The 13,199-nt window shown below is 38.6% G+C and overlaps 1 protein-coding gene across 1 annotated transcript in view; it reads right to left on the bottom strand.

The window, feature by feature from the left end:
* The window catches only part of zgc:63863 (uncharacterized protein LOC393372 homolog), a 32,572-nt gene extending 19,941 nt beyond the window's left edge, over positions 1-12,631 (bottom strand). The window contains exons 1-2 of the mRNA XM_033993605.3: positions 12,351-12,631; positions 11,241-11,426 (exon numbers count right to left, since the gene is read on the bottom strand). Of these exons, the coding sequence (XP_033849496.2) occupies positions 11,241-11,426; positions 12,351-12,414 (250 nt within the window). The 5' untranslated portion in view covers positions 12,415-12,631. The remainder of the gene's footprint in view (positions 1-11,240; positions 11,427-12,350) is intronic.
* Between the last annotated feature and the right edge of the window lie 568 nt (positions 12,632-13,199).

Here is a 13,199-nt window from a genome sequence, read left to right as displayed (position 1 = left end):
TGTTCATCAGATCATGGAGGATATCAGCCATGTTTGTACCGTCTACCATCAGACTCCATTTTAACAGTTCTGCGCATTACCGGAGATGGCGGATAAGGACTGATTTAATTCCAAAATATATATATATATATATATATATATATATATATATATATATATATATATATATATAGTTTGGTTACAAGTTTAAATTCAGAACACATTTTGTTGTATGCTGTTTTATTTTATGTTGTATTATTTATTAAAAACTGTAAATGTTGTACCTTGATTGCTGCATATGAATAACTGTGTGTACATTGAAATAATTGCACTGCATAAAGCAATTGGTACCACTGCACTGAGGAGTTCGGTTATATTTTAAATACTATAACCTTATTGAAACAACAGTAATAAACTTACACTGAAGCCCTGAACTAAACATGTTTTCATATATAACTTGCACCTGGAACCCTAATCAAGGCTATTTGACTACCTTTCAGTATAGTGGTAATAATACATTGAGTCATTACTGCTTTCAGAAGAAGGAAAACAAGATACTGAAAATAACTGGACAGTAAGAAAGATACAGAGCCACAATATAAACTCTGACATGAATCCAGATTGTGTTTGCAGGATTGCACTGTCCCTATTAATGAGCGCCACAATGGCATGTTAAATCAAATCATTCGGACCATGGCAGACACTTTTCAAGAATCTTTAGATTCACTTGCCTCCTAGTATACCACGGATGCTAATAATGTAGGTCAGCAAGCTGTGTGCCAATTAATTGGCTTTAAAGATTCAAATATGAGAACCACCTATATTAAACCACTGCCAAGTCTACATGACTCCAAGTAACAGTTATCACTCCTCCACAACCTTGTGCTGCTACTGACTCTCTAGACTTCTCAGCCTTGTCCGAACAGCCAAGCTACGCAGCCTCACATGTCCCACCTTCTGTTCAGAAGGGTAGAACATGTAGTGTGTAACGTTTATAATACTTCTAAATATGTCAGCCAGCTAAACTGAAGATGTTTTCTGGGAGCATTCCAAAGCCCAGTAGTGAAGTTGAATATGAAGCTTGGCGCATGCAAGCAAGACAAGTTGTGTGTGATCCAGACCTTCCACCCAACGATAAGCGCAGGAAGTTAGGATAGTCTACTCCCACCTGCTTTGAACATAATGCTGCACATGAAGCTTTATGTGCAGTGGTTAGAGATGCATCAGATCAAGGAGGAGAAGCCGTCTGGATATTTGAAGCGCCTACATTCACTTTTGCATAAGCTAGTGGAAAGAGATGTTCTAAAAGGTGCACACCCTGATAAAGCCTTATTGAGACAATTTGTACCTGGGTGCTGGAATGAAAATCATATATTTCAGTTAAGATTGAGAGAGTCAGGGTCTTGTGAAGGCATACCATATTCTTCATTGTTGGTAAAACTGAGGTCCCTGGAAAGTATGAGAGAAAGTAAAGAAGAAAAGAAGAAGAAACATCTTGGAAACCAGGTGAAAGTGTCACAGAAATCACACACAGTTGACATCGAGCAGAGTATGGCCACTAATAGCACGGTATTAGCACTACAAAATAAGGTATCTCAATTGGAATCTGATTTAAAATCTTTGATCACACAGACAGATAGGAACGTGACTGGAGCACAGGGGGTAGTAAAACTAAAAGTAGTGTTTTTAAACCATTAGACAAACAGGGGGATACTGGGGCAAAGCACATGTTTAGATTCTGCTATAACTGTGGGCAAGATGATCATCACTTAGGCCAGTGTTTAAATAAGGCAGATGCTACATTAGTCCATCAGAAACTAAAAGAGAGGTTTCAGAGCCAACTCACAGATTGCAGTAAAGTACTGACCCTGGCTGCTAAGTCTTTAAACGCATAAAGGTTTCTGTTGAGGGACAAACAGGAACTGATACAAATTCACATGGTCCCAACAAGACTGCAAATGTGTGCTCCACTCTGCCACTATTTAACCAAGGGTCTATCTAGTTGGAGAAGCTTGTGAAGCTGCTGTCTTTATTGAGGGTGCAGTGTCCCTGTTTGATAGACAGTGGTTCTCAAGTTACATGCATCTCTGAATCTTTCTATAAGGAACAACTGAACCACAAGGAATTAAACTCTCTTGGTAATTTGCATGTAGAAGGTGCTACAGGGCAGAAGAAGGTACTAGGGATTAAATGGTTTTTCGAAAGTATGATATATCGTGATTATGAATATTCGTGATAATCGTATCGTGGACATTTTTTAATTATTCGATAATCGTAGAAAACGATAGTCACATTCTCACTAAACATGGCTGGAAGCAGAACAGATGCTTTTCTCTCCAAATAAGGGTAAGATCATCGGTGTGTACTAGGGCTGTTCGAGTAAATCAAAAATCTATTTTTCGATCGATTCCATTCCTCATTATATACATGGATATAAATTCTGGATAATCGAGTCAACAATTACATTTTTGTAACGCGCATAGTTAATACAATTATTTAAATTTATCAACTAAACTGCACCGAACGTCTTGCCTTGCTATTTACAGTGGGTTTGTTAAGTAAGTGAGCGGCTCAGAGCGGCTCAGTAAAAGAATCAACTTAACGACTCGCTCAGTTCCGCTCCCGCTGAGCCACTCAGAGCGCTCCTGAGCATTTTTCATCAGTGATCAGAGTGAGCGGATGGAATGGCCACCTGCAGGAAACAAGTGATGACAGGCAGGATTGACAAATACGTTTGTCAAGAACGATGAACTGGTTTCAACTTATGAAGTTATGTATTAATTGGCTAAATAAGATGGTAAATATTGTTGTTTTCGAATTTGTATAATTTAATTTCATTTTTTTAAAATGTAGAGCTGTTTTATAGTTATGAATGTATTATTATTATTATTATTATTATTATTATTAGGTTTGTAGTATTAATATTATTCATAATTTTCATTATTAACGTCGGTATTGCCGGTATTAAACACAGAAAGATATGAGGTTCAGTCCAAACAGAGAGCCGAACTCAGCGAGGTACAGCAGGGGACAGTAACTTCACACGGGCCATTTTATCTACCATCACTACCATCTACCATCTTGTGGAGCAGAGCGTTAAGTCATTTAAATCTGCTCAGTGTGCTTTCTGAGCGGCTCTCACTCTGAGCGGCTCACTTACTTAACGCGCCCCAGTGTTTCTGCCACACAGGAAGTGGGCGTGCTCTTCTTCGCCTGCTCGTGTAAACCAGCATCTGATTTGCTGGTCCAATCCTACTAGCGAATCAGATTTGAAAATGTTTTTAAGTATGTCCCTCTGTGTATTCACTGTGTAAACAAAACAAACAAACAAACAAAAAAATCGTGGTCGTCCTGCACCTTGTATCCAGAGCAGGACAACAGGCTTGTATTCATGGCAAGCAGCCTGTAAATAAATTGTGCACATTGAAAAAAATGACTGAATATAGTTTGCGCTGCTTTGGAGTTTCAAAATGAACTCAAATATAATGAAATATTTAACAATATTCAATAACGTTAAAAATAAATACATACATGATCAGTGAAGTTAAACGCAATTTTGGAGTAAGGATCAGCTAGCGGGTATGCAATTTGTGGTAAGTAAATCAATTTGTTATTATTATTATTATTATTATTATGTTTTAGGCCGGGATTTCTGCATTGTGTGTTCCACAGATAGTGAAGGTTAGGTGGTACAGTATTAACAAGATACAATGCATGATGCTGCAGCTGTTACTGAGCTTAAAAAAAGCTTACATTCCAAAGTACTGCAATATGTTTGGAATAAATATTTTAGTAACACTCCTGTAGTATGTTAAACTTGCTTTAGGCTTGTTGCGAATGTTGTGGGTTTTTTTTTTTTTTTTTCCTGACACTACCAAGGAGTAATTACCCGTCGCATTCAATTGTTGTGTACAAGCTTTTACTTAACTGCAAAGATATTAAAATAATAACGTCATGGGAAGAGTAATGCACCGAAAATGTATGGTACAATCATCGATATTCACTAGAATGATTATATTTTGTGTGCTCAATTAATCGATTGCTATTTTGAGGCTTAACTGACAGCCCTAGTGTGTACTTTCACTACAAAAAATATATAGCGGGGAAATACCACAGGATATACATCCAATCTGCAGATGCAGCAAGAGCACAACAACGAAAGCAGGAACAACTTCAAACACGCCCTTCCGTACTTAGCACCCGTGGAGTCAAAAGACGTCAGCAGTCAACAAGCAAGGTCACTTTAGTAACATTTATTTTTTTCCCCAGTGTGGCGCCCTCCCTATACTGTGGTCTGTTCCACTCTCAATTATCAGTATAGAATTTCAATATGTTCATTAAAGTGTACACGTTATAGGCTATTATGCCACCAGAAAAACAGGCTACCTCGAGTAAAGTTGATAACGGTATTGAAATGTGTTTTCCTAAATTATAAATGAAATAACGACAAAAAAAGTAATAAAAAAGGAATATGCATAAAGAACATCCTGCCCATACTGCTCTATTCCATACTTACAGGTTGTATAGTACAAAATAATTTATTTATTTTGCAGACTATTTGAAAAATAATTGAGAATAGTTAGCAGTATATGTGTGTACCCCATGTGTCTTCTGGTTTTCATTTCAACCAAGCTCTCAATTCCTTTTTTTTAATTATTATTATTATTAATAATAAAGACATAAGACAAACAAAGCCCTCATCACAAAAACCCACCCTCTCCACAAGGAACCTTACTACAGGGTATTAGAGTTTATAATGATACTAGTATTACGTGAAAAAATGGGATTAAGGGAAAAACCGCTGGGTACACACATACATACATACATATACACCTATATATAGATGGATAGACACACACACAAACGTATGCATGTGGAACTCTATTAGCAAATGCAAGCCTGATTATTATTTACACCATATATATATGTGTGTGTGTGTGTGTGTGTGTGTGTGTGTGTGTGTGTAAATAATTCCATTAAAAAGCATTATAGCTCCTGAGCGATACATGAAAAAAGGGGTCCCATATTTCAATAAATTCATTATATTTATCCTGTAGCCTTGCTGTAAGCCTCTCCATAGATGCATGATCAAACATTATAGTTAGCCACTGTGGGATTGATATGTTTGTTCTGTTTTTCCAGTGTAATAAAATTACTTTTTTAGCAATTGTAAGGGATAGTAATAATTGTATTTTATTTTATTTATTTTTAAAAGCATGAAAGGTCACCTAGTAAAATAGTGCAGGTGAAGCAGGGATGTACAGCCAAGGATACAAGATGGAGTGCTCAGTACCTTCTTCCAAAATGTTCTGTAACAAATACACTCTGCTGTATTATATTTTTATTCTGTTCCCCCTCCTCTTCCAGATCAACAGTAACCACAAGACTGTCAGTTTGGTTTAACAGGGCGGTGCCTGTTCTTTTATTGGACAATCCAAAGCCTTAGGTGATAATCCATACAGAGGTCAAACACAGTTCAGGTTCTCATACAGTCCAGGTTAATCCGCCAGAAGGGTGGTCAAAACAGTCCAAGTCATACACAGAATTATTTTTCTTCCTTTTAGTTTTAAAGCAATAATTCTTACCAGCACTTTTCTTTCTTTCTTTCTTTCTTTCTTTCTTTCTCTCTCTCTCTCTCTCTCTCTCTCTCTCTCTCTCTCTCTCACTTAACCACCTTGTACTCCTCCTCTCCCGTGCTGTGCCCCAGCCCTTTTATTGGTGGACGGTTATGTCTAATTTAGGGCAGGTGTGGCTACCACACCCTGGGCACCTTGCATTGTGGGAATTGTAGTGTGCCGTGGGTGGCATTTTGTGACATGTAGTCCTTTACCTGCTGCCATTTTGTGATGGTAGAAAGTGCTGTCAAAACCTCAGCCCTGACGTATTTACCATCTACAACCACACCCTTTACTTTATCACAGTTCCTATTACTGGACAGTACCATAGTGCATGGACATAGCTGTCTATCTCATCTACTGAACAGTACTGGCTGTACAAAAGACCCATCAGAAACAACCTTCTGCTGGAAAAATGTGCTCTGTGAAGAGTCTTATATTGAATAAGGGTCACTTTAGCGTTCCTGAAAGAGAATTGCTCCATATTTTACCCCAAAAAACAGAATCGTATGACAATTTAAGATCCCTCACCCACTTATTAATGAGGGCAACAATCTCCCCTTCATTGGATCTCAAGACAGAGTATATATTAGAAACAAACTGATTCATCCCTCTGTATTTTAAAACACTCTAAGCCAGAGCGGAGGGTGACAGAAGTATAAATTTGGAGGATAAGACTGCCTCATTTGAATATATTAAAAATAGGAGTTTTTAGGAAGGCAAAATTGATCTTGCAACCTATCAAATGATAAAACATTCCTATTCTCAAAAAGGTGGTTTAGATGGGAAATACCCTTTTGCCTCCAGAAGAAAAACTCAAACGGTTTACCTGCTATCCAGAAATCAGGACTGTGCCAAACGGGAGAGTATTGATATGGATACAGGTTTAGTTTAGTAATTTTATGGGCTCTTAACCATGCTTTAATTGTAGCAGAGATAAATGGGTGACTGAAACAAGAATGTTTTTTAATCTCTTGGCTTACATAGGGCAAGTCCCTCACATGTAAAGATCCACAGTCTGAATCCTCCACATCTACCCAAGCTGGGGAAGCACCATCTTGGGGATCCAACCATTTTGCTACATTTTTAAGATGGAAAGCAATTAAGTATTTTAAAAAATCAGGGGCCCCTAAACCACCTTTGGACTTGGGACTTTGAAGTGTAGATAATTTATCCTGGGTTTTTTATGTTTCCAATAAAATGTATTAACGGCCTGATTAAAGGTATTAAACCACTGAGTTTTGGGGTGAACTGGAACCATTGATAAGTTTTTGTAATATATTCATCTGCACTGTTGCCACCCGTCCCATCAGTGTAAGAGGAAAGGAATTCCATCCTTCAAGATCTTCAATGATGGACTTTAGGAGGGGAACATGATTACCATTAAACTGTTCGTCAAATTGGGGAGTGTCACAGGATGGCCTGAGCGGTGACATCAGGCCCGGAAGAACACAGGACACAGACAGAACTGGTGAGTGACTGAAAATGTGCTGATGCGCCGGTTTATTAAATGAACAAAATAAAAGGTTTAAACAAAACACAAACACACGGCATGGTGGCCAAACGAACAGACAAACAAACACTGACCAATAACAAGTATTGTGCTGGTACTGAACCAGCATGCGTATCAATTGCTGTTATTATTATTATTATTATTATTGTTCTCCTCTTTTTCTCTCCTGTACCTCCTCGCTGTACACCCAACCCCGTGTACGTGAAACATTCATTCTTTTATAGAGCTGTGCTGAGACTCGATTGCTTTCCCGTGCCCCCATACAAATACCTACTTTAATCTGCACGTGGAGTGATTGTGCAATCCCGTGCCTAAATACAATTATACATTTTACATCACCTGTGCTACATAACCCACACTCTGTGCACCACTATAATACATATAACAGGCAACATGAAACACATCACATACACCATAAAACACAAAATACGCACAGAGGCGGGGGCACCCTGCCGCAGGGAGATATGTCACTTCCAAGGTATTTAATACCGTTAACAGACCATCCGAACGGGAGAGTTGAGGCTAAAGCATCCCACCTAAACTGATTTAGTGGCAATACTTCAGATTTAGACAAATTAATCTTATAACCTGTAATCGATCCATAGTTATTAATGAGTACAAGAACAGGTGGCAATGTTTTATGAGGGTACTGTATGAATAGTAACATATCATCAGCATACAAACTTATTTTATGATGTATATTTCTAGATAAAACTCCAGAGATGAAGGTATCCTGACGTATGGCAATGGCAAGGGTTTCAATAAAAAGACAAAATAAGAGAGGAGAGAGTGGTCAGCCCTGTCTGGTACCTCTGAAGAGTTTAAGGACTGCAAAATAATCCCATTTCTTCTAGGACCACAAATAAAAAAAAAAAAAAAAAAACAATTAACCCTGTCGAACGCCTCTCTGCATCTAAGGAGGCTAGCATGGTAGGAATGCTACTGTTACTGGCCAGATGTATGATATTAAAAATAAATACGTGTACAGATTTTTTTTTTTTTTTTTTTTAAACAGCAAATAGAGAGATAAGTTCACTGACATCATCAAAATCAATGTCTACGTTATTCAAGCACTTTACAATAGCTTGTGAAACGATGTTGTAATTAATAGCCTGTAGGTAATGTGTATCTGCAAGGACAGCTTTCAGTTCTAGTACGTCAGATGCATGTTCACTAATTAGGTCTTGCAAAACAAATACAATGTGTAACCCATACTGATCTTGGACATCAGTCGACTCGTCAGTGAGCACTGACAAGCAACCAGACTGTTTTACCAATTCCATAATCTCCTGCTTGTGATACTAGGCAACATTAGGTAAGTATTCACATCTCAGCTGGGCTGATGAAGGAATAACTCCACCATTTGCTACACTCAGTCTGAAGAATTTACGTAACTTTTGGTTGTCCAATCAGTCAGGTCAAAATTTTGGAACATGGAAGTCACCGTTTTTTTGTTTTTTTGCAAGTAAAGCAGTACTGCTCTGGATTTCTGCCTTTCTCTTTCAGTGAATACTTGAATCTAAATGCCTGTCAACAGATGATTTTCAGTAGTGATCTACAATAACGTTACAGGACGAACAGAAGAGCTTACCTCCATCGCTGTGTAAAACTCCTGCTGGATACTGCTTTACACGATCTGATTCAGACAGTTTAACCTTTCTTGTTTACAGTGTGTAGTGTTTTAATTTCCCGCCTAGATTGCATATAGTGACATGATATAATCACTGCACAGCACTATGTGCATGGAGAATAGTACAGAGCTGTACAGTTTAGTTAATGTGATTATTTTTGTATGCAATATAAATAATTAATTTTTATTTTCTTAAGAATATTGAACAAATTGCGATACTCGGCTAATTTCACAATTTCATCGCAGTCCGTGAAATCGTGATTTACACAGGGCCTTAACAATGACATATTAGCAGTATAATAGTGCAAGGATAGAGCATCAGTTGAGGCTCCAGTAACGCGGTGCTGAGGTCAGGTGAGTCCAGTGCATCAGGGTAGATCAAAAGATCTGCAAGTGCAGTCTAAACAGGTGTACCCCAATTCGGCTGTTAAACGCATTTTCTGCACTAGCCAACAGATAAAAGAAAACAGTAGCCCATCATAGTTTATTCTAATATACTTAACTGGTACACACTGCCAGCGTATGTTTAAAACTGCTCTGGATACAACATTGATATAACATTTAGATTTCAAGACCACATCACTAACATACATACTTTGCATACAATATTTTCAGGAAAAAAAGGCAGGAAAAAGGCTGAAAAAAAAAAAATCAAGCACATTCTTTCAACTTAATTTGCTAGACTTAAATGACCAACAAAATACTGATATACTGTACAAAGTGTTTCCAATCAGTAGAAATACAGGGGCAGCAGTGTGGAGTAGTGGTTAGGGCTCTGTACTCTTGACCGGAGGGTCGTGGGTTCAATCCCCACTGGGGGACACTGCTGCTGTACCCTTGAGCAAGGTACTTTACCTAGATTGTTCCAGTAAAAACCCAGCTGTATAAATGGGTAATTGTATGTAAAATTAATGTGATATCTTGTAAAAAAAAAAAAAAAAAATTGTAAGTCGCCTTGGATAAGGGCATCTGCTAAGAAATAAATAAATAATAGAAGAAAACTACAACTCCCATAATCCACACATGTCAACAAAGCTGGCTTCCATTAACTATGGTGTAATGGGGACTAAACAGTCATACACTATCGAGCCTGACACAGTTGATTTTCTGTCTATCGTCCCATATGTGTTTTTTTTATCTTCCTAGCGTTATAATGGATTTCTTCTTCTCATCAAAATCTCTACTTCCACTTCATTTATAATTGTGCATACTCAGTAAAGCAATGCTTCAGCAGGGGGCAGGAGGGTTTGAGTTGCTCCTCCAATTAAACTGCCATTGCTAGTACTGTACTGTGTGTGGTTATAGCAGATAGGTTTGTAACGGAGGCTTTCCTCCTCTGATGGGCTCCTTCAATTAAAACCTGTGCTTTGACCACATGATCTGCTACTGCTACTACTGTGGTTAATAGCAGATAGGAGTTTATACAGAGACTTGCCTCCTCTGAGGGGCCAGAACTGCTGTTAATATAGGAATGTTGAATCTAGGGTTTTAGTTAAAATGTAATTTTTACTTGCATTTTTGACAATATTTTTGTTTTATTGAACATAATTATATTATAATGCTACACAACAATAAAATATATATATTTTTTTTATTTTCTCACTGAAATTTTGAGGAGGCACTGCCTCCCTTTCCTCCTCTAAGGAGCCTCCACTGCCTAATATACTGTATTTGAACTTGTTTTAATTCCTTTTTGCGTTCATCTTCCAAAGCTTTCAAAGACTCTGCCCAATCCACTATTGCTGTTAAGTATGCGAATTATGCGTGGCTGTGTGATATCTGTTCTGTGCATGGCTCTATATAAAGCCACCAACAGGACACCTCTATAAATCAAACAGCACATCTGCAACACGTGCTTACTCCCTGCATTTTGTCATTTTTAAAGGGCCATTCTATGGAGACCTATTTTATTTTGTCCTGGGTCCTGCATGAAACATTCCAAAGGCAACATCTCAACAAAAAAAGTCAAATGACTACCAATATGGCACCCACCTTAGGCTCACGGGTCAAAGCAAAGAGTACTGTTAGATTTTCCACAACACTGAAAATGTGAAGCTATACCACAGGATGCCGAATCTGATTTTTTAGCCTGGTTTAGCAGGTAGATCGTATACACTGACACTGAGGAGTCTCACCTGGTTTAGCAGGCAGATTGTATACACTGACACTGAGGAGCCTCACCTGGTTTAGCAGGCAGATTGTATACACTGACACTGAGGAGCCTCACCTGGTTTAGCAGGTAGATCGTATACACTGACACTGAGGAGCCTCACCTGCTTTAGCAGGCAGATTGTATACACTGACACTGAGGAGCCTCACCTGGTTTAGCAGGCAGATCGTATACACTGACACTGAGGAGCCTCACCTGCTTTAGCAGGCAGATTGTATACACTGACACTGAGGAGCCTCACCTGGTTTAGCAGGCAGATTGTATACACTGACACTGAGGAGCCTCACCTGGTTTAGCAGGCAGATTGTATACAATGACACTGAGGAGCCTCACCTGGTTTAGCAGGTAGATCGTATACATTGACACTGAGAAGCTTGGGCCACACTTTCCTTCTGATCTCATCAGTCAGGAGACCCCCCTCGCTCACGGCAGCTCTCCGCAGAGTCTCAATGTCCACTGGGTCGCTGTTCAGTGCCTGGTGGATCTCAACAAGTTTCTGCTTCTTCCTTGATTCTTGTTCTGGACAATAAGAAGAAAAAGCCAATTATACAAGCCAGTATAAACTCAGAAACCCACGGGAGCCGCGATTACTACAAAACTAGGGTTGGCACCCGTTACCTGTTTTCCCTGGATCGTCACTGTTTTGAGGAAGGTGTCCCGGGAATGAAATATGCCTTCCCAGTACCATAAATTGAGCACAAGTTAGATAATTAGGATACAATATTACTGCAATAGACCCACAATCGTCATTGGTTGTCAATACTGTAGTAGTAATATTATCAGTGTTTCCTATTAGATTAATATAGGACTTCAAAGAGAGTTTAAACATTTAACAACCCACCTTCCGTTTGGAGGTCATGGTTTTTTGTACCTCAGAGGTGGCAACCCTATACAGAACACATGCGAGGCAGGAAGACCTATTAGGAGTTGGCTTGTGAAAATAAAAATAAATTTAAAAAAAAGCTTTTCAGGTGCATAGGGTGAGGTACTGAACATCCCCTGTGGCTTTTTCGGTGCTTGTTCGGCCTGCATTGTGGAGGAGAGACCAATCATTGGAACTGCATATTACTATACTAGCACAGTACGACGACTATTGTCGCACGTTTTTGGGCAGTGGAAAGTGCGGCTGACAGACACCCGGAAACCCTCGCAGGAGTACCACGTCAACAGCAGAACTAGTGCATGCGAACTGCAGTGTTAGTACTGTCACTGTGAAATATTTTCCTGCAGTAAAAACATAGTAATTAAATAGGCGTATCAGAAGTCAACACACAAACTTGGTTTAGCACTAGTCACCAGTGACACATTTAGCACACAGTGGTTTTGTATGAGACCGCGTAACGAGAAGACCTACATTTTCTGGCCGATATTAATCACTACGTACTGTAGAGCCAACACAGATGTGTTAACATTAGACATACCCGAATCCACAGCAGTACATACCTCCTTGTGGTTTCTTGATGTTTCCATTACCGGTAACATTATAATGTTTATTTACCCTCTTCATTTCCTTATAAAAATGTATAAATCGTTTTCCTTGTATTATAACGTAACGTATTACATAATTCAAACAATTAACACGTTTTTAAAAGTCACAAAAGAACAATAAATAAACCCGCACGACAGTAGCTTTTTTTTCATATCACAGCTGTTTCTTCTCAACCGAGTATTGTCTTTCAAACCTACATTTGCAGAAGCAAAGGAACTAGTACCGCCTCTCTGCTCTGATTGGTGGGCAGGTGCTGAAATCAGACGAGGCGTTCATCTGATTGGTTAAATATGTCGCTTTACCACAATCATCTAAAGAGTTGTCTGGAATTTCCAATGAAAGCGCCACAACCATGCAGTGGATTGTGGGAAATGCAGTTTACGGGGATGTGGTTCCTTTTCATTACACACGCATTGCTCGAAGAAAAGTAATCAAAATGTGTTGTAGAAGAATGAAATACAGTCTTTAATTAATGTATATGTACAGTATGGATGATTGTGAAATGTAGAAATAAACCAAACAATTGACCTGCAATTCTGCATGATCAAGATTGGGACGCACCAAGTTATTACATTTACCCTTCATGGATTTCATAGTGGTATTAACATTTGATTTTATGTTGTTCATGAAAAATACAGGTATCACCGTCCCCTTAACAAAGTGCTGTACTATTAGTACAGAAGTAAAACTTGTTCTGCATTACAAAGTCATTGTATGTATAACATTCTGCATTGCACTCTCTACGTAAATGTTAATAACGCAGGATAGATACATGCATGTTTTCTGTAAGGGTTTGCATTAGT

The sequence above is a fragment of the Acipenser ruthenus genome, chromosome 3 (assembly GCF_902713425.1).
Source record: "Acipenser ruthenus chromosome 3, fAciRut3.2 maternal haplotype, whole genome shotgun sequence".
In the NCBI taxonomy this organism is placed as follows: Eukaryota; Metazoa; Chordata; class Actinopteri; order Acipenseriformes; family Acipenseridae; genus Acipenser; species Acipenser ruthenus.
This window is presented reverse-complemented; position numbering and strand designations above follow the sequence as displayed.